We start from the raw sequence: 22507 nt of genomic DNA, 5'->3' as shown, positions 1-22507 counted from the left end.
GAATGTGCTTCGAAAAGCTTGATGACAGAGTATCAGAGATACAAAGAGATTAGGAACTTCCCCTTTAATCAGATATTATATGCTTTCCTCTGATGTCTGTCTTGGCACCTGATGTAATTCTTTGTGGGAACGCCGCTAGGACGGTGTTTCTGATACAGCATTTAGTTACCGATGTGTTAAGTTCAGCAGTGCTGGTGGAACAGCATCTTTAACTCGTCCTGGCTCTTGTAGCAAAACTCGTGACTTACAATGCCTTTTCTTTTCCTTCTCTTCTCCGTAGCGGTATTCCAGCCCTGCGTTATTCACCGCCTTTTAAAAAATGGACGAGCTGCAAGATGTCCAGCTTACGGAAATAAAGCCTCTTCTCAACGATAAGGTAAGGTTCGTTGCTGAGGATATAACTCGATGAGCAGCCCCCGGCCTGATTGCTATGCAGAGCTGCTGAGATCCTCGGCTTTGCTGACCCTTGTCCAAGTCTTCGGTGCCAGCAAGTTCTCTACTGAAGCCAGCTTGAGCCTACGCAATATAATTCAGGCGTTTGTAATACCGCCGTATAGGACCGTGCATTTTAAGTGAGAATAGATCATATCCTATATAAAGATGTCTTAAACACTCATAGTTTGCGAGCTATACAATTTAGTCTATTTTCAATTTTTATCCCATACTTTTCTTGACCCTAAAAAAACATATTTTGGGAACGGAGTAAAAACACTTTGAAGGCTGGGTTTAGTATTGGTTTGTGATCTTTACTCCTTTCCGGAGGTGATTATTTAGTGAGCCAGCATGTGGTGGGAACAGAACAGAACGGTACAGGCAGTACCTCGTGTCCAAGGCAGACTCCCAGCAGAGATGGTGTCTGGCTGAACCTGCTTGGCAGTCAAACTGATGAAAGCTCTGCGCTGCTTGCTGTTTTTCACATTTCTCGGTGGGAATTCCCACCATTTATTTAGTGTTTTTTTTGTTGTTTTGTTTTCAGACAGCTACACAATAGCCTTTTATGTGTGTTCTCACTCTGTTATCGTAGCCCAATCCAGTACACAAGCCCCCTGACTCCTTACCATTCTGCCCAGGGGAGCAATACAACAACTCTATTAATCACTCAGCCAGACACCCAGGATAGTGAATGTCTATGTAGGAAGGGACTTCATTAGCATTGCCATAAAGCATTAGCTCAGTGTGGTGACTATGCCGGAAATGGTTTGAGTGCGAGTGCTTTGCTGCGAAAGTAACGTGAACAAAATGTGGCCATGGCGAAGGCTGTGCACTGCAGCTGTAGAGCTGCAGCTTCTCCTTAAGGTGAAGCACTCTTTAATATGTAGTTCTGCATTCATGCCGCATAGGTGACTGAGCCTTTTTTTAGCACAAGATTACACTGAAGATTTAAAACCCGACCATAAGGTCGTCTCTAAATTTCCCATTGAGCGTGGATACTTTTGCAGCGATAATGGAAACTGGGGCAGGTTTCAAAAAGCAATTTAAATAGCTAAATGCATATATTATCACTTAGAACGAGCTGATTGTTCGGTGCAAAGACGTCTGCGCCATAAGAACACGAGCCAAGAAGGTGTCTCTTCAACCCATTAAATTAAAAGAAGCGTAAAAATAACACCAGAAGCAGATGCCGGATCCAACCTTTTTTTTAACTATTAACATGACTGTAGCTGCAGTATTCTTCTGTATCTTTACGTAATCTGCCGTTTTTAACGTTTCATGTTTTTAAACGTAAATAAAATGCCTTTTTTATTTTTTTTTTTATTTCTCTTTAGAGTACTGGTCAAAGCTTTGAAGACTTTGATGGGCAGGTAATGATCGTTTACTTTATTGCATGCGACTCCCTGACAGACAACAAGTGAAAATAATCCTTAAATGTGTATTTATTTATTTATTTATTTTTCTCGCGAAAGCAGTCCTGATAATTGGAAAATCTATCGCTTTATTTATTAATCCGTGGACGTTATGGCTTCTTACGCAGAGCCTTTTCTTCCACCTGCTTTAGGAGCTGTAACTCATCAAATTAATAATTAATAGTGGAAATAACGGCTAAAAAAACCACAAGCCCTTTGACGTAATATTTAAATATTACTTTAATATTACTTTTGCGACACCTTTAATAAAATGCTGCTGACCTATTTACCCTCTTCGCCTGTTTCTAAGGCTCCATACAGTGGATGTATCTGTTATTCTGACCGCTCGCCCTTTCTAATCCCATTAGTGAGACTGATCCGGATTAGCTTGTTTACTACCTTGTTTACTACCTTGTTTTTGTTAGCAGTCAATGGTCAGTTTTCTTTGTGGTGTTGATTATTCTTAATGGATTCCTTGTTTGTCGATCGCATAACTCTTTCTCTAATATCCTGGGTAAGTTTTGTGGTTTTTTTTTCGTTCTCTTTGTAGTTTAGAATTCTAATCTATTGTCTGACGATTACTGAGGTTTCTTTCCGTGTGGAATCTGCTGGCGATATATAAATGTAATCTGCAGAATTCCTGCCACCTTAACAGCATCCTATTAGAAAGAAATATCTTACAACGCGTTTATATTTTCAATTTAGAAGAGTTTTTGTTTGTTTTTTATTTTGTTTTTCTGTTTTTGATTGTTGTGCGTGTGTTGCGACTGCAAAATGTTGTCTGTTTTTTAGGGGTGTTTATAAATCTTTAGATCATTATTCTGGAGATCTTATTCTGAACTGGGTGACCGTTTTTGTTAACAAATACAATCAGTGGTGCACAAATACTGAAATATTTCCGTGATTCTGCGTCTCTCTCTGACTGTATATCTGTTTGAAACGTTGACACGCAGTGGAGAGTGCTGTCGGGGTCAGCGTTTCACATACAGCAGTATATTTTACTATAGTATGTTTATGATCTATTGGTGTATATACACCATACACCTCTTTTGGTGTTTTATTTAAGACACTTTGTACCCTGCCAGTTGGGTTTTCCGGTGTATTATGGTCTACATGTAATGCCTTCAACTATAGCATATCTGAGCTCCTAATGTATAGTAAAGTAACTGCGTGGTGTTCCGTTCCCATTACTACTTCTGCATGGGGTTATTCATTGAGTAATGGTAAGGGAACAACCTCTCCCTCTGTTAACTATACATTTTGAATGAACCCCTTATCGGTGTCACGTGCAAACTGAGGGTTGAGCTTCTTTTATATAGTATAGTATATAAAGTATACATAATATAGTGCCAGCGTTCCCCCTATGGAGGAGATGATACTCCTTGTCGTAGATGTAGAAGGCAGCCCGCGCTATTCTTTAGCCCTTAAGTAAATGGGCAAATACGGATAATTTATTTGGCTTTAATTTCAGTCTAGAGATTTTGCAGTTCCACACCTGTGTTTTGTAGTATAGGTATTCGTGTAATGTTTTGTTAATGAGCCCCACCTGTTAGTGAGCGATTAGTATGTGTATGTATATAGATGTGCGTGTATAGTATTTTCATTTACTCTATAACTTACTACAGGAACACAATATTGAAACGGCACATGGCGTTCTGCACATCACTATGCGTGGAAACCCGAAGGGGAACAGACCGGTGATTCTCACTTACCACGACATTGGTCTGAACCGTAAGTAGTTCCCTTTCTAGCAAAGCTGTCTGATACGTGATCTTGTGATGAGAGAGAATGCTGGGAAGTACATATTAAAAGCGGTCGACTAATGCAAAAAACTGATGTATATGGCCCATAATATCTGGTTATAGTTGAATGGCAACCCAACTGTCTGTCACAACCCTGCAACCTGTAAAAGTCAATGCACTCTCTACTTGCATTGATAGCTGGGGACTCTCTGGGTTTTGACAATTCAGCCTTTGGATAAAAACCTCTTTGTCTGGCAGGGGAATGGTGGCTGGCAGTATCTTCTTCCAGTCTCTCTAAGCTCGGTGCTGTCAAAAAGCTACGCCACCGTAACGGAGAGCTTGTTGGGAAGCCTATCCTGGGAAATTTCTTGGCGAGTCTATATTGATGTAATCGTAGTATTTGTGGGACGCAGGTACAGACTGTCCCGTATGCCAATATAAGATATTTGTTCTCTCCCTTTCCCTACGCAGACAAATCTTGCTTCAATACGTTCTTTAACTTTGAAGATATGCATGAAATCACCCAGCATTTTGCGGTGTGCCATGTCGATGCCCCCGGGCAGCAGGAGGGAGCCCCGTCATTTCCATCTGGGTAAGTTAGAACGTCTTTGATGCTCTTGAGTGATAGGAGAGGGAAGTGTATACATCGGTTCATTTTTTTTTCTTTATCATACAGGTATCAATATCCTACGATGGACGAACTGGCTGAAATGATGTCTGCCGTTTTAACACATTTAAGGTAAGTACCGGTCAAGATTTTAACGGGTTGTGAATTCCAGCGCCATGCATAAGTGTATAGATTTATTTTTCCTCAATTAAATGATAAATACAGTACAAGAACCAGTCCGTCCATCTGTCAGTCTTTTTTCCTGATGTAAAGAGTTGTCTTCATCTTAAATTCGGGATAGTGCAGTAGGTAGAATCCATCCATTCGTTTAGTTTTGCGTTCGTATTCATGACTTATTTTTAATATTTATAAATGAAGCTGGTTATGTAATTGCAGTAAGTTAAACTGAAACAGATTTTTGTCTCAATGGGCACTTTTTGTGATGATGGGGGGGGGGGGGCTGTATGAAGACCACGTCCTAGTTTGTAACCCATGCTCTTCATAAACGTAACCCAGGGTAGTGCCTTTGGGTATAACTGTATAATACGCCTCCCATGTTTAAGGATGAAGTCGCAGTTACATTCTACGTCTTGTGAATACGCAAAACGCAAGCTCGCTGTCTCTTAAAATAAGGAAAGAAATATCTTGCTCCTAAGTATGTAGACGTTGGAACGATGTCCTGCAGCCACACAAAAAACGTGACTAATTGCGCTTATTTACAATGAAACGCTCTGCTCTGTTTCAGCATAAAAAGCATCATTGGAATTGGTGTTGGAGCCGGTGCCTACGTGCTGTCCAAGTTTGCAGTGAGTTCTCTTCCTGAATATAAAATAGTCTATTAACTAAATAAACCCAAATGTCTCCAAATGACATCGACGAAAAGATCCCCACCAAAGGAAAATTCTTTTTTTTTTTTTTTTTTTTTTTTTTTTTTATTCATGCTTTATTAAATATTTCATTAACAAACATTAAACATTAAAACAGACAAAAACAAAGTTCATTCATAAATAAAGTATAATAGAGTATACAAAAAATGCAATATATTACATTATCAAGCTGATATCAAAATTCAATCCTGTAATACTCTTCATACATATCCTCATACATATTCCCGTACATACATTCTGCTTCCTAATAGGGGGATCTGAAATATAGGAGAGGAAAATTCTTTTAAATATTGAAAGCATCTTAAAGAAATTTCATGACTTTCAGCGAACCGTGCCGTCCAGAAAATGACTTATTTTTCTCCCCCTTTTCCAGCTGAATTATCCAGACTTGGTCGAGGGTCTGGTACTAATCAATGTTGATCCGTGCTCCAAAGGATGGATCGACTGGGCAGCCACTAAGGTACAATAACAGAAAATGACTAATTGTAAAAAAAAAAAAATGTTGTGTGTGATTTTTAATTCATGTTCCAGGTACAAATGATGACCAGAGAGTAACAGTGCTGGAAAATAAATTACGGGGACGCCACATTTCTGTTCAGACACTACTTCAATATATTTTTGCTTAATTGTTTCCCCGCACACCATGTCGTAGAAGACGGTACCATTTCATATTCAGAGGATTTGTACAGAGCCATAACATTTAAAGACGTATTGAACGATGTAATGCAATCTTCAAAGCATGACATCATGCACATAAAATTATCAAATGGTGTGGGGGGGGGCAGTCAAAAATTAGGGCTGGGTTTATTTTCTAATTACTGAAGAAGAAAAAAAAACCTTTTATAACCCTTAACAAACCTGGTACATTTTAATCAATTAATGTTATAGCCTCAATTTAAAGAATATTTTGTGCTAAAATGGTTTGTCAGCAGATGTATAGATGATAAAGCGACCAAGGCCGTTGGCACCATGTGCAATGCATTAGTCAATACTTCCATCCATTAGTATACATTTATTTAGTCTATGTATATGTGTGTGTATATAATATATAGGTGTGTGTGTATATATATATATATATATATATATATATATATATATATATATATATATATAATATAAAAGTTCCGATCTGTTCTAGTAGTAACTTGCTGTATGTATCTTTTTCTAGCTCTCTGGATGGACAACCAATGTAGTAGACACTGTGCTTACGCACCTCTTTGGCTACGTGAGTAATTGCGTTTGTGGTGTTATGGGGTCTTTTCCATCTCGCTTTGAGTGTTCTTAACTTTCTATAAATGTTCTCGTGTCCACCGAGGCATAAATAAATATGTGGGTATAGCAAAGCCAGATTGAAAATACATCTTTAGGTCATGCCTTCCAAACCTCGCATCGTGACGGCCGGCAGTACCCTGCAGGCCGATGATGGCGGATATTTTTTTCTCCTTTATTTTAAGGTGCTTTGAATGACTAACAGAAGTACCCAAAGCTTACTTTTTGACATTCCCACCATTTATACTTCCCAGTATTCAACTAAAAAAATAAAAATTGATGGAGTTTTTTTTAAGCATTCTAAAAACAATGGTATCTAGCTCTAAATCTCCCAACTGCCTTAAATGTAAGAGTTGCGTGATGTGTTGATTCTTGTAATAAAGTCCTTCGGCTAAGTACTATTGAAATGTGTTTCTTTATTTAGGATGAACTACAGTCCAATCTGGATTTGATCCAAACATACAGACTGCATATTGCGCAAGACATTAACCAAGAAAACCTACAACTGTTTGTGAACTCGTACAACAGGTATGTTTTCTTTGTTTTTGTTTTTTTTCCCCTTTTCTTTTCTTCCTGTAACCTGACAAAGATCCAACTATTCACTAAAACATTGAAGGGATCACCAGTTTTCTGATGCAAAGTATATTGTTACATTCACAAAGATGATGCTGTCATTAGGGCTGGTGCTGTACAGAGGTTGGCAGCCCACCCAGCAGTGCATAGGAATGTCATGCAGGTGGTGGTCCGACACGGCGTGCAGAATCTGATCGGTTTAGTCGCTGCTACAAGGTCATGCTGGGACTTTGGGGAATCTGTTGCAATCGGCCTTTTGGCTTTTCAGCCGTGATAGCAATGTTCACATGAGCCTAAAACCGAAAATGTTTCTCCCTCCTCAGCCGCAAAGATCTGGAGATCGAGAGACCAGTCTTCGGTTCCGGTGACACAGGAAGTACTCTTAAGTATGCTCGTTTTCAGTGCGCCGAGGTGTAAACTATACTAGTATACATAACATCGCATATACAAAGTCACGGGCATGATGTCTGGGAGGTGTGCGATGCCTGATTAGTCTTTAAAGACTATGCTGTGGTTTATGATGGCTGAAACACCTATGGATTTGTGAGTCTTAACCTTCCCTCAATGGGAGGCCAAAATCATAGCTTTTGGGTTTTTCATCCCACATATCGTTATTTTTTGTTCTTGTTTTTTTTTTTTTTGTTTTGTCATGTTTAGAAGCACCGTTAAAGCAGCATGTGATGGTATATTATAAGCAATGAGTAGGGGATAAGGTGATACTGATTCTACTGCTTTATTTCAGATGAAAGTTAAAATCTATTTATTTATTTTTTTTGTTCCAGATGTCCGGCCTTATTGGTAGTCGGTGACAATTCCCCTGCTGTCGATGCTGTGGTATGTTACATTACTTACAATGGACAGGAGCCTTTGTCTGTAAAATGCACACTCTTCTGTGTCTAATAATGTAGATTAGTTTGCCTTGATAAATACGTCCCCGGGTGCATTTAGAAGAAGACTGTTACGTGTAATTTGTAAGACTCTATTTTGTATAAGCGCTATTATCAGAACTACTGTTGTGCTGATAAAGAGCGCCCTATGCAGGCAGTTTTGCTGTCGCTCACCGGTGATTGTTCAGCAGCAGTCTACAGAATGCCAAGCCTGCCATACCCCGGGGGAAAATACTACTTTTGCCGCTGAATGCCACTTCACAGAGAGAACGCTCTTGTTTTAAAGGGATATAATGTCCCTGACACCCCACTATAGAAAATGCTTATTGAAGTACTATACAGGTATGTTTTATGTGAATTCTACTGCCATCCTCCTCCGTGGTGTAACTATGTTTGCCGCTGCGTTGGCTGCTTTAAGCAGTGATTTGTTGGCAGGAAAGTGCTGCCATTGATTTTATGTACGCGTTGAGGTCTGAATAGACCCCTGCATGCGGCGTACGCCGAGCCGTCGCTGGAGGGAAGTATAATGCGTTCTGGAAGGTGTTCAGCTGAACGCATCCGCGCAGCATTTAGGACCAGGATGGGGGAAAGGGGGAAAAGCGTTTGGGAGGATTCTTTATTATCACCCAACTGAAACTTTACTATTCTGAAACCTGATCAAAAGTGTGTATGTAATGTGCATTTTCCTTCTAATCTCCAGGTTGAGTGCAATTCCAGACTAGACCCCACAAGAACAACTTTGTTAAAGGTAATTTCCAGTTTACCGTAACCCAACATCTTACATATTTTACCAGAAGAAACATGTTTTAAATACTTTTTCTATAATAAATCTTGCCTGTTTTATTTCCCCCCCCCCCAGATGGCAGATTGCGGTGGATTACCACAAGCCGTTCAGGTATGTATAGCGTTATGCTATATTTTGTTATTTTTATATTTCTTTTATTGACCAGCACTGCAGAATATGGTGCTACAAAACGCAATACGAATCTTCTGACAAATTGTATGCAACAAAAGTTGTTTAATGTTTTTTTAAGTATTTAAAGTATTGATCAATACATTAAATATTTGGCAAATATATGTAAATGATGCATTTAGTAAAGAAGTTATAAATACATTAGTGAAAACATTAATCCATTGAACTAATAAAGTAATACATTAAATTATTGGTAAATCAGGTTAATTGAGAATTATTACATCGCTAAATTGATGCATTAAATCCATTCAATGATCCTTTTAGATAAAGCTGATAAATGCACCGTTGTAATAAAATGCTTATTACTTTCCCTGTTTTCTGTAGCCTGGGAAGCTGGCAGAAGCCCTCAAGTACTTTGTCCAAGGGATGGGATACAGTAAGTAAACTGTCCGGTGTGGCCCTCTCAAAAAACCTACTCTGAGTGACGTGAAACATTTTATTCCATTTTTTTGTATCATTAAGCAGGTTATCTCTGGCTACCCCTGCTTTTCTTCAATCATATAAACCTGTATACCACGTTTTCCTTAAATGACTGAATATATATATATATGGGTAACGCAGCAGCGGCGCGTCGTGGAGACCTTTCGCTCTATACTCACTAACTTGTGTTTTTTACGTATGTCCTCTCCCTTTGTTCCTCTGTGCTCTCAGTCCCGTATGTTCAGCTCAGCCACCTTAGTGCTGAATCAGGTACCTGTCGTCCAGTATCCAGTGATTATATGTCGTGTAAATATCCCTGTATGTTCATCTACTTCCATGGCTGGTGTCGTCGTCCTGTTTGTGTGCAAAGCGTCTTGTGGCTTTTCTTCTCCATGTCTCCGTATTCATCATTGGGCATGGAATCCACGCATGCTGTTACCATGAGTGTTTGTGGGTCTGTTTTTGTATTTTTATGGCGATCTCTAATGAATAGGTGTCACGAGTTGTACAAAATGGAAGACCGCTAAGCTTTTCATGTATTGATCTAGATTGTTGGCGCTGGAGGTATTAAAAAACTTAATTTCCTTAACGGCCATAGAGAGTTTGCTTAATCTTCATACTCGGAGCGGACCGTTTGGCCTACGTCGGATATTATTCTATGTACAGATCCATGGAATCTCCCCCCGCTTATTAGCATTGTATACTAGGATACGTTTTTCCAAGGTATTAGAAACATTTAAAAGCTACAACACAAAAGAATTGTCCCGATAAGCATGAAATCGCTCGAGCGTTAGATTCCGGTTTGTGTTTGCATGTTTATCATTATGCCGTGATTGTCACCATGCTTCCTTTGGGTACGATGTCACCTATTTTAACATCTTTCCCTGCTTCATCATCAAACGTTCCTCGCAGATTGGAAAGCTGTTACATTTCTGTTATGGCGTGTATCTCATCGGGTTCTAAAATGTGTTTATTATTATTATTCTGCATTCAGTCTATCGCATGTGTGCTGCTCTTTTGGGATAGTAAGAGGCATTATCTGGCTTTAACATTGGAAGCGCTACCTACCGAGCTCGGCTATTCAGAGACTGACAGGGAATTGGTTCCGAGGCGTGGGTGTTGGGGATAAAACAAAGGACAGGAATAAACCGAACGCTTCGGAGAGAAGCTCTCTGACGCTCTACGCTGTTAAAGCGCGGAGATAGCGAGAGAGCCGATAAGGTATCGGAATCTAAAATGAGTCCTGCTGTTATAATCCTGAAGATGCAGCGTCCTAGGGAATAACCGATGAATTTAGGAAATGTAAGACCTACGCACGGATACCTGGAAGCCTATTTCAAAGTTAACAGTAAATTAAATCATAAGTCATTTTACCGGATATATCCCTTTTTATTAATAAAAAAAAAAATAGTTGCATGCATCTTTTCAGAAGGACTGCACTCTTTAACATAGCTTGCCTGGTCTTTGCATGTATAAAAGCACTTATGAGCATGCGTTTCTATTTTGTAACTAGGTGATATCCTCAAGCTTACGTTCCATTCACATTTTTTATTTATTTTTTATTAATGACTTTTTTTTTTAAGCCGTTTGTCTCTGTTATTGTAGTGCCCAGCGCCGGTATGACAAGACTGGTCCGTTCCCGCACCCACTCGTCTTCGAGCTGTGGCTCCTCCGAGATGCCGCGCAGCCGGTCTCACACCAGCAACACCCAGCTGGAAACCACCGCCGGCACGGCTACCATAAACGAGGCTCCCCAGACGATGGAGCTGTCCTGCTAAGCTTCTCCGCAGATCCGCTAAACAATGGACCCTTCCAGATATTAAACTTTCACCGGTCTGGAAAAAAAATAACCTTTTTTCATTCCACGGCATTTGTTGAAATGTAGATTTGTGCATGACCATACTGTATATTTAACTTTATTTACTCCACACTTTCCATAGAACTTTTCTGTAAGATTTACACGTTTTGTAGCGATTCCAGTCTCCGATGATCAGATTGATGTCATTCGATATTCTGTGCTGAGCCCACGCGTGGGGGAAGGGCTTTTGTTCTGCATTTTCTGCTTTTCTTCCTATACTCATATAATATAAACACTAATATTGGTTGGATTGTTTTGTGGTTTTTTTGTGAACTGTAAGATGGTAGTTGCAGGTCCTAGAAGTCTCCTGTTCCTCCAGAGCTCTACTTCCTCGACTGGACGCTGCCAGCACCTAACCAAATCCTGAGCCGTTAACGTTAAAATCTCATACCGTGTTTCCTCTCGGGCGAATCAAAACGTTCGGAAACCAGTAATAAAGTTATATTTAGTATCAACAACTTTACCATGTTTCATTTTTTTCCCTATGTGCTCCAAAACACCTGAAATGTAACTGTATACCGAATATTTGTGTCCTTTTGGCTAAAATGGAGAAGAACAGACGGGTAAATGGTAGTTCTCGTGGTTCCGCTTTTTAAAGAGGGGAATAAGCTTGGAGTTTGGGATAAGACCTCCTGTTGGATGTTCCTCATGTCCATCGTACCGGTTGCTGTTTGCCGTTCATGGTTTTGAGTGCATACGAGTGTTTATGAGAGTGTAAACATTAACTGCCAGAAATGGTAAACTTTATCATTGGAAAAGACGGGTATTTAACACTTTCACAACACAAGTGCATGTACGGGCTCACAGCGCTTTGTTAATGGGTTTAAGGACAACCTGTTGTGCTTAAGGGGTTAAACTAATAAAAATCCTTGTAGGAATATAAAGCTTTATATTTGGTCAAATTTCTGTCTTTTGCAATGATAAAGAATATTCATGTATACACTTTGTGTTTGTTTTTGTTTTTTCTCCACCGTAAACATTGTCTCCTGCAGTTATATTTTCTCATTGGCAAATGTGCTTTTCTTTTATTGTGTGCTGTGGTTGTCGTTTTTTTGATTTGATGACACTTTTGTTCATTTTGTCATTTCAGATGTTTTATTAGAGGGCATTAAAAGTTTGTAATTTAAGAAAATATATAATAAAGCGGTAAAGCTTGTTGCTGAAGGCTGTTTGTTGTTCGCGCGCCGGCCGTGCTCTCTGTTAATCCGCACTTACACTTATTTCTGTGGCAGTTAATCGAGTAGATTGCTGTCTAATCCCTGTGAATTGGCTGCTTTTAGCTCTGAAACGGTTTGTCTGTTTTCTGTTAAATACCGGATTTAGGAAGTATCCGGCTTCAAAATCTTATAATCCATTTAAAACCCGTAATTGATTTTTAATTTACAAAACTAACGCACTATTGTGATAGCTCAGGGGTTCTCAAACTGCGGCGCCTCCAGCTGCTGCAGGACTACATCTCCCATAATGCTCCTTCAGCTAAGGGTCTGGCTGAGGAGTATGGGAGATGTAGTCCTGCAGCAGCTGGAGGGCCGCAGTTTGAGAACCCCTGTGATAGCGGATAATAATAATTGGACGATACGGTCACCGATTCCACGGTCACCTCGTGATTTTCACGTAGCTTGCGAATCATTCAGGCTTTTCTCATCCGGTTCTGAAATCTCCTTTCACCAACATGCTTTTTCCTAAAGTGTTTGATTGCCGGTGCAAAGCGTTTCGTTTGTGTATTCGCCAAATGTTCCTATTTACGATACTTATCACTGACGATCGTCATCACAGCGCACGACTTTCCCCCCGTATATCTGCCAGTTATAATTCCTTTGCCTGCGATCCAAGCTGCAAACCTGAATAAGTAAAACCCATCGTAAACCGGTCCTCTCCTGCATACCTTTTATTTTCATTTAATTTAGTGCCTTCTCTTACAGGACCCAATGAAGCCGCACAGCTTAGGTTTCTTTACCCAAGTGAAATGTTTTAAGGTATAATTCCAGTATATTGAGAAGATTTATTGGGGTCTAAAGTAAGAGTTGCCCTTAATCCGCTGTTTGTTAGGGACGGCGTACGCTGGCGCGATGCTACGGCCGGGGTGTGAAGGGCTGAGCTGGTCCCGCTGTAACTCAAATCTCACAGATTTACCTCCTTCCTTCTACGTTTAATTCCATTCTCTTCAAAAGGAAAACACGATTTCTCCAATGGACGCTAGGGGGCATCGAGTAGCTTTTTAAATACAAAAACACCAATTTACCAATGTTTCCATTTCAACATTTAGAAAGCGCATGAACTGATTGCTTAGTTGTTCAGCAATGTGGTGGTCGTCAGTCTTCTAATGGTAAATAGGAAATAAGACATCAAAGTGTCCGTGGAGCATCGAACGCCCGTAGCAGTCGTCTCTCATCGGAAAGCCGAGGTACGGATTCTGAACTCGTAAGTTTGGGAGAAGCAGCTGGGGGTCGGATGTCTAACGATGGATGCTCAAACCTTGGCCAAAAAAAACAGTCCAAACGACTTAAAGGGTAAATCAGGAATAATTTGAGTTCAGATTCTCTTAAAAGGGACTTCAACAACCGGGTCGGAATAGCTGCTCGGATTTCACCCTGCGCGGAGTATTGAAGATGAAATAGAGTTTATATCGCAATGTGCGGGAGGAATGATTCAACATTAACCCCTTAAGAACAATGGGCGGTCCCTAAACCCATCAAAAACAACGCATTTTGGGCCCTTACATGTACAGGCTTTGTCTATAAGGGGTTAAAACTGTTTTTTTTTTTTACACCTTAACACTCGCAATTCGATCAGCCCATGTGACTTTAATCAATGTGTAATTCAACGTATATATTGGCTACTTTATATTCTATAGCATGTCATTAAGCCGAAGTATGTATATAAGCGCATACTGATTTAAGGCCATGTTTTTGGTTTTTTTTTTTTTATAATTTTTTATTTTTATTTTTTTTATTTTAGTTTTTTTTATAATTAATTTTTTAGATGGTGGTGTGGATTTTAGAATCTGTGATAAAATCAAATCACCAGTCAGCTAATTAAATAATAATAATAAAATTGTCTTAAGTCGTGTGTCGGGAGCGGACCTTCCCTCGCCTGTCACCCAGGTCTCCGCGTGCGACGCTGGAAAGTTCATTTGAAGATTTGCTTTCAAAGCAGACGCTTCCTGTTCATCGACACTCGCAGCAAACGGTAACCCGAACGTCTGAGCAAAACCATGGTAACGAGGTAGGCTTTTCTGGCTTTTATCAATTAACTGCAATAACCTAGTTAGTAAATCAATATCACTGCGTACGCGATGGCTGCCTTCCAAGGATACCAATCAATCAATCTGATGAGATATTCTGGTCTGGCTCAACACTGAACATATTTCAGGATATATACATTTTCATTTGTATTCTGGAAAAAACTAAAATTTTAATAATTTCATGGATTATAACCAAAAACCAAAAACAATGGTATTTTGATACTGTACGTATCTTCTTGCCAAACCCCCCCCCCTGTACAATCACCAACCGCGTTATTTAATCCCCGGGGAGAAGTTTAACAAATATATTGTGCGATTCATGCATTTATCGGACGCCGTTTTCTCTGCAAGTTTAAAGCGAATGAAGGAATTGGGTGTAAATGTGTTTATTTACTAAATCATAATGGAAAATAACGTAACATTGTAACTTTGCAACTTCTAGTTTACATGTTGCATGATTTATATACATGCGTGTATAAATGTGAATAAATATATGTAAATATAACCTATTTCATGAATATCTAACATGCTAGTCTTGCGTATTCACCGTGACACATATTGCCTTTTTTTCCCCAGTGCGTGGATATATTTGTGTCCCGTATACCCGTAGTTTATGTCTATAGTACATCGGGTTACTATTTTAATATGAGAGTATACATAATGAAGCCAAATGCTGACCATTTTTAATACAAAATCAGGGTTTAGGGCTAAATATTGGCTCTGATCGTCGTAACACAAAAAACAAACAAACAACAAACAAACAACAAACGTTGCTTTCTTCCACACGGTGACATCTCGTGCTTTCGGTAGTGAATAGTAACTGGAATGAGACTTCTGTACGGCTCGTCTGAAAGGGAATCTCTACGCCACCTGCCCTGAAATGGTTAAACAGAACTGTAACCGGAAAGCACCGCGCCGGCCCAGATACCGGCCGCTGCAGGCCATTAAAATGCTGTGCTTTACGGAGGGCGTTAATTAAATAATAAGAGGAGGCCGGGAGGTATTACCCGACGCATTTCTCATGTGAATCCTCTCCATTCTTTGATTGGGGATTTTAATCTGTTGGATCTCCTCGGTTTCCATTGGTTGTGGGGCTCTGGCTAAATCCTGCTCCTCAACATAGCGGAGCGTATATATTATTCAGGGTATCTGGGGCGGAACAACCCCCCCCCGACCGCTTATGGTAGGAATAGTCCGGTAATAGACGATATCCACCTAAGCGCTCGTCTACGCATCATCGCAGTGTAATACCGAAAATGTCATGTTTCGTGGATCGGGTTTTTGCTTTTTCTGTTCAGTTTATTTACTTCTTTACGGCTGAGTGGAATTGAGTTTTTAGTCAGCGTTAACCTCATTTTAAAGCATAAATATATATTTTAGGATACGAGGAACCCCCCTCCCCTCCCACGCACCAGTAACGATTCTTATAACCCAACAATCACCTTTATCTCACAAATCCCCCTTTTCTGTACCGACTCATCTACTCCGTACTGCTGCTTTTTCAAAATGTCAAAAAAATGAAACAAAAACCAAAACAGTTTGTGAATCTAAATTATATATATTCTGCCTGTCCTATGAGAAACGGGAGACCCAACACTTCTTTTATAAAAACACGCTTAATACCCGTCATTTATTCATCTAGAACGGAGACCAAGTATCAGCGCTAATAAAATATATTCTGCGACAGAAACTGTGTACGGATAAAGCGGATGAGTGGAAACAAAATGAATTGTAAGGGAAACAATTTAATTAACATAAAATAATGTATATGTATCATGTGATAAGAGCGGTACGATATATATATATATTATATTATATATTATATATATTACCTGGATGTATGTAAAAAAAAAACAAACAAAGGAGACTCCGAGCACAACCTGATTTACATAAATAATAACTAATTAGGATGATATGAATCCAATCAGTAAAAGATTAGCTCGTATGATGTCATAATGAGTTCGTTATCTTACAGATCTCCGTTTGTGCCTTTGGAGGAGATTCAATGACCAGCATGGGAAGTCAGCCCAGCAAGAAACCCTACAGACCGGCGGGGAGCGGCGTACCGGATGCCGAAACGAGTCATAGAGGTAAGAATGCAGTTCACGTTTCTCTTTCTCAGGTTTGTTTTTTAGGGGGTCTCAGAGTGGGGGGGTCATGGGCTTGTTGGGGAGATCTGTAAATTCAGCGGCAGCTCCCACGCGGCCTCCTCAAGAACCTCTGCAGCCGAGCACCAGGAGGTGGATCTTCTGGATAAGTTGGGTTGTGGTCCAGACCCTCCTCACCTCAAACACCCCGGCAAAGGACTCCCCAATTGGACACCTGACATGTTGGGGTGTATGATCACCCAGCCGCTAATTAACCCCCTAAGGACAATGGGATGTCTTTAAACCCATTAGAAACACTGCATTGTGAGCCCGTATATGTACGGGCCTTGTCATGAAGGGGTTAAAGTCAACGGAGAAATGGATTTCATTGTGCGAGCCGGCATCATTAGCATTGCCGCGGATAATTAACTCTGTGGGTTTTTTGGAACAGGGAAAGTTACCCAAAATACCAAAACACTGACAACAACGGCGGCTTCCACAGCTGAAGATAAAGAAAGTTTTTGGAACGAAGTGAAATAAAACAAAGTGTTTTTGTTGAATGCGTTGCTGGATTTAGCAGAATGTTTTACACCCAATGGACTTCTGGGCCAGAGATCCCTAAATCGATGTAAAATAGAAAAAAAAACCCAAAAGCTTTTATTAGTGGAGATATTATGTCTCATATCACCGATGCATTCAAATTTTCCGATACTGAGAAGGAAATACACAAACATTCAAATTTGGGAGACGGAGTCCGCAGAGGAAATACCGTTACCCTCTTATAACAAGAAACGCATGGTTTAACTCTTTCAGCGGCTCATGAAGACTCTTACAGAAGCGAAAAAAAGTACTTTATTGAGCGTTTGCATTTATGCTGTATTTTCGGCGTGCGACGCACATCACTAACCAGAGCGTTTTGCATGTTTTCGGATCGTGTCGGGTTTTTTTTTTTTAGGGGCAAACCCAGAGTGTTGATGAGTTTTACGGCAGTCCAAGAACGCTTTCACCGTAAAGAGCTTGGGGATGGAAAGAGGGGGGCCTTTAACTAAACGTTTGCGGTGAACGAACTCTGACATCACTGTTCCTAAAGCAGAACCTGGGAATTACACCAGCATTAACCCATTCCTTTCCGTATGGTGGTAGGAGGTCACAACAGGTCCTCACCTTGCTCCCCAAACTCTAAAGGACCCGGAGACGATCTTCCCTGAGTAACCGTAATGGATTCTTTTAAAATATGTGACTAATGTTTTAGCGGACAATGGGTTTAGAGGAGTATTTCTGGAGTTTGATACCTTATTGTTGCTAAAAATAAAAACCTTGTTGTTTTAAATCTCTCTCTTTCCAGCCGCGCTAGAAATGGATAAATGTGCGTTTGTGGCTTTGCACGACTTTCCACTCGGTGATCAGGCAGATCTAGCGATTCGAATAGGAGAACGAGTGACCTTCGTTTCTGAGTGAGTGACCACAAACTGCAACTTCTCACCTTATACACATTAACGGAAAAGCGTGACATTTTAGAAAGTGACTTGTTTGCGTTATCAAGCCGGCGCTCTTGGGTCTTTATGAACGATACACGCATGTAACATTCTTCATGTGAACGCGGCATGTCTGAACACGGGTATGGTTTCAAATAATGTCATTTAACAATGAAATAAAATCACATTTAGTATTATTATACAAAGTAATCATTTATATTCCCGTGTTCTGCAGACAGTCATAGCCTAGGAATAATTAGTCGTTCAATTTAAAACAATTTTTACGTTTTTTGTTGCCGTTTCGGCCTCAATGCAGACTCTGCGGTAGATAACAATGTGTGCCATTACTACAGCACCCAAGGGGTTAATGAGTTTTCCTGCGTCTGTCCCCAATAACTAAGACTATTCGTTTTAAATCGTGTCTTTTCCAGGGACGGTGACTGGTGGAAGGTGGCTTCCATCTCTACTGGCAAAGAATGCTACGTGCCCAAAAAGTATCTGGCCCGGGTATTCAACAGGTAGGATGTAAATAAATACGCGTTTGGGTGATATATATATTAATTATTACATCGCATTATAAATATTACAAGTTTAGGCGGAAATTAAGGACGAATTGAGCAAAATATCTCATGTGTTTTATTTATTTCTGTAATGTGTCTTGCGGCGGGGGGTAGAGAGATTTCTGCCTCTGGTAACCATAGGCTGGACGTTGCCCTTGGCCTGATCCGGGCAGCTTCCCAATAACTTGGCTCCACGGGCGCCATCACCTATGTGAAACGCCATGATATCAAATGCCAGCGGGCTACACGTGTGGCGATGCTGTGGCAGCTAGGCGCAGACCACCATTGTGTATATAAACTGGTTACGAGGGAGATCTTTGACCTCCCCAACTGCCCCATGTAGCACCAGGGGCAGCCTGATCGCCCGTAGCCTGATGTGCCCCAGATTATGCCCCAAGGGGGCTGCCACTTCCACGGAGCTGCCTCCCTTGCCGCTTCTGGTAGCGCTACTTGTCAGCGGAGCCTGCAGAATTCCCTGCCGTGTTTTTCTTAATATATAAAAAAAGTTTCAATTCTCCTTTTCTGGCTTCTGAAAATTTGCAAAACATTTGGTTGTCTGGCGGTAAATAGAAAATGAAGGAAAAGAAACTCCGGTGTATAAATTTCTTTTTTCCGTGTAAGTAATAGGGAACAGACCTGTTCACCACAACTTCCTTGTTTTTTATTTTTTTAGATGGCTCTATAAAGGTGTAAATCGGGAGAAAGCGGAAGCTTTGCTGTTGCTAAGCAGCAACAAAAACGGTTCCTTCCTGATCCGAGAAAGCGAGAGCAGAAAAGGTAGGCCGATGATTAAAGAACTAAATCGCCCGGAGGCTGTGGAGGAAATAAACTGACGTGGGGGTCGTGCGTCCGCCAAACAGAAGAGTTAAACAACCCAATTCCCTGATATGATGATACATGTTACAGGGCCAGCCCCGTGAGCTTCAGTATGTATAGTCTAATCAGCGATGATTTCTCTCATTAACTATACATTACTGAAGGGAAACTCAGACCATATTGCAAGGAAAGCTGAAAAAAACCAATTTTATATAATAATAATGATAATAATGATATACATTGTGTGTGGTTGTCGACTGCCTCTTTGTCGAGACCCCGGGTTTTGTGACTTGTTAAACGTGCCCTCAGGAAGTCCTCACACCTGTCGCACATAATGTGGTGTGAATTGTGGAAACGACGCTTTTTACAGACAGAAAGAACAGGAAACCAGAGACGGCCGCGCTCTCGTGAGCCGGTGCTTTGAGCTTCCTGGCGTGAAAACGAGTAGAAGGGACGTTCGTACCAAAAAAACCAGGAGAGACGTTCCTAGTCGTACCCTAAATGACCAAAAGGATGTGGACCCCCCTCCTAGTTATTGAGTTTAGGTGTTCAGCTGCATCCATTGCTAACAGATATATAAATCCAAGCACATAGACGGCCACCATTTGCTTGCCTCTCCTCTGCGTCGTCCCTCACTACAGAGAGCCAACCTGCCTCTGGAAGCTCAAGCTCTGCGTGTCGGGAGCTTCGTGAAATGGGCTTCGTGGCCCCGCAGCTGCACTCATGTGGACGATCACTGAGTGCGATGCCGAGTGCCGGCTGGAGCAGTCAGACGGGTTCTCTGGGGGGGGGGGGGGGTGACTCGCGCTTCAGAAGAAGCCTTCCCAGAAGAGTTGGAGCCGTAGGCAGAAAGTGGGGTTTTGGAATGGGATGTCCAACAAACTCATACAGGTGTAACGGTTAGGTGTCCTCGTACTTCTGGTCATATAGTGTATAATCCCCCCCAAAACAGCGTTAAAGGGTTGAGTGCCCACTTGTGTAGGATATTAAGAAACATTAAATTTCTGGCGCGGTATCTAAATATACCCGGACCTGATAGCTTTGCATACTCTCTGGAAGTCAAATTCTCTTTCCTGAGATCTCTTTGATAAAACATCATTGTTTCTCCTTCACACAAAACGTTCATTGTCCGTGAGATTTGAATAAAAAAAAAACCAGATAAATATGTAATATTTCTATATATATATGAAAGTTACAGAGGACAGCTGGGCAGTTTATATACAGATGACTTTGCATTGCATACATTTTATGTATATTTATAAATCCTGCATGAGATTCCGTGCACCCAACGTGATTTATTCCGCAGGATGTTTCAGTTTATCGATACGGCGCACGAATCAGGCGTTGTGGGATTCGGTGAAACATTATCGGATCAATACGCTGGAGAATGGATGGTTTTATATTTCTCCTCGTCTGACCTTTCCGACTCTCCAGGATTTGGTGGATTATTACTCAGGTAAACTCCTCGCCGCCGGCCGGGATTAATATCGCAATGAAGTATACCTTCATACCTAGTTTTAATGATTCTTAGTATCCCCTTTCCCTCGCTCTACTGGAAAATCATCATGAAGGCTGATGGACCCCTCTCGTTCTGCCGGTGTAAGCGGTAATCAGGGGTCCTACCGGTTTTGTAGATGCAGAAATAGCCGGAGCTCCTGACGGATCTGGTTTATTGACCGAAGCTGCGATGTTTTGAGGCAGTCAGATGATGGAATCGCTGCTTCGCTTTGTCACTGACCCTGAAAAATTGGGATTCATTTGGTATTTTTGTTTACTAATAAATGTTCTCTTATGATGTCACAGAAGCGGATGATGGAATATGTTGCATATTAAAAGAGCCGTGTGCTCTGTTACAAGTTTCCGGTCCAATCGTTTACAGTCCCGCTGAACCAGTCATGGTTCGGAATCCAACGCTCAACTGGAATGACCTAGACAGGTAAGAACGAGCTGCCATTAACGATTAAAAGACGGGAGGACCTGTTTGAGCTTCTGTTCAAGGCATGCTACTTGTCATGATCCACAAGGCCTGATACCTACATATTAAGCAAACTTACGTGCCTTAAACCCACAAAAATTTTTTTTTTTTGCGGGGGGTGATTGAGATTGTTCTTTAAAACGTAAGAAATCAATACCGTAGTCGGTGTACTTAACGTACCCAACATATATATTTCTTCACGCGCCAAGATGACAACATAAGTGGTCTTAAAATATTTTCATATTCTTCCCAGCGCGGCGCTCTTTAGGGAAGACACCAGCGTGAACGATGACTGCCCGGTCAGCCTTGGTCTCAGGCAAGCGGTCAGTTCCTACATGTTCATGACGGAAGAATTCAATTCAAAGAGTACTACAGACAGGGAGCACTTGTGGAGGACATACTGAGGAGGACAAAAGAAGAGAAGGCCATGCAGGAACGCTTCGTAGACATCATCCTTGGAATCTTAGCCTTCTGCCGGTGGCTCGACGGCTCGTTTCTTGGGAGCGGCTGTACGAGAAACGACTAATGGACGTTTTTTCAGTAGCCAAGTGACTTTATTATAACTAAAAACTCTTTTCGGTTGTAGCTCAGCGAGATATTGCAGGACAATAGTTCCAGACTCGTACAGCACAGGACATTTATCTACGACCAGCATGGTATTTATTGCAGCTGTGCTGCCGTGTTTGTCTTATTATAAGAATGTAATTTTAAAATCATGTGTATATTTGTTTTTTTTCCCTCACAAATTAGCTATCGTTTTGTTTTGTGCAAACTGCCAGTTATTTAAGGAATATAGCATTTTCTTATGATGCAGGAAACATTGTATCCCTCAACTAGGCAATATTGGTGAAAATGGAGTATATATATATATATATATGTGTGTGTGTATGTGTATATATATATATATATATATATATATATATATATATATATATATATATATATATAAAATATATTAATATTTTAAATGTATTTACTAAATAAAAATATCTAAGGATTTTATTGTGGTGCTATCTATTTTTTTAAGAATGGTTTTATGTCGGCGTTCTGTACAGGCTTTATAATTCACTGCTATTTTCCATGTATGTCATATATAGATTTATATATCATAAATCATTCACATTAACCATTTGAGTGTCAGAGAGGAGAGGGTACATGAGAAGGTCACTGTGATTTAAGGACAAAGACTCCAGATACAGCTTCTGTTTGACTGTGTTTGAACACCATCCCTCCAGAAGGGTTCACTCATAGTGTCCAGATCACTGGCACTTAAAAAGTTAATTATAACAT

At 40.6% G+C, this 22507-nt stretch overlaps 2 protein-coding genes across 3 annotated transcripts; both read left to right on the top strand.

The window, feature by feature from the left end:
• Positions 1-279: 279 nt before the first annotated feature.
• On the top strand, positions 280-11310 carry NDRG3 (NDRG family member 3). Of its 2 annotated transcripts, XM_053453636.1 has the most exons (16): positions 280-376; positions 1767-1802; positions 3470-3575; positions 4058-4178; positions 4263-4325; positions 4939-4999; positions 5454-5540; positions 6249-6305; positions 6774-6877; positions 7246-7308; positions 7705-7756; positions 8510-8557; positions 8669-8704; positions 9107-9158; positions 9434-9472; positions 10808-11310. In XM_053453636.1, exons 1-16 carry the CDS (start codon positions 320-322, stop codon positions 10978-10980), a joined length of 1155 nt encoding a protein of 384 aa, XP_053309611.1. In that variant the 5' UTR covers positions 280-319; the 3' UTR covers positions 10981-11310. The 2 variants fall into 2 exon arrangements, with proteins under 2 accessions (XP_053309611.1, XP_053309612.1); XM_053453637.1 differs by lacking the exon at positions 9434-9472 and having other exon boundaries at positions 289-376.
• Positions 11311-14211: 2901 nt separating this feature from the next.
• SLA2 (Src like adaptor 2) lies at positions 14212-21947 on the top strand. Its single transcript, XM_053453778.1, has 8 exons — positions 14212-14285; positions 16280-16394; positions 17737-17845; positions 18298-18384; positions 19100-19203; positions 20549-20698; positions 21046-21178; positions 21471-21947. Exons 2-8 carry the CDS (start codon positions 16310-16312, stop codon positions 21619-21621), a joined length of 819 nt encoding a protein of 272 aa, XP_053309753.1. The 5' UTR covers positions 14212-14285; positions 16280-16309; the 3' UTR covers positions 21622-21947.
• The last annotated feature ends 560 nt before the right edge of the window (positions 21948-22507 follow it).

Source organism: Spea bombifrons, chromosome 13 (genome assembly GCF_027358695.1).
Source record: "Spea bombifrons isolate aSpeBom1 chromosome 13, aSpeBom1.2.pri, whole genome shotgun sequence".
NCBI lineage: Eukaryota > Metazoa > Chordata > Amphibia > Anura > Pelobatidae > Spea > Spea bombifrons.
Note: the sequence above shows the minus strand (reverse complement) of the source record. Positions and strands in the feature narration are given on the sequence as shown.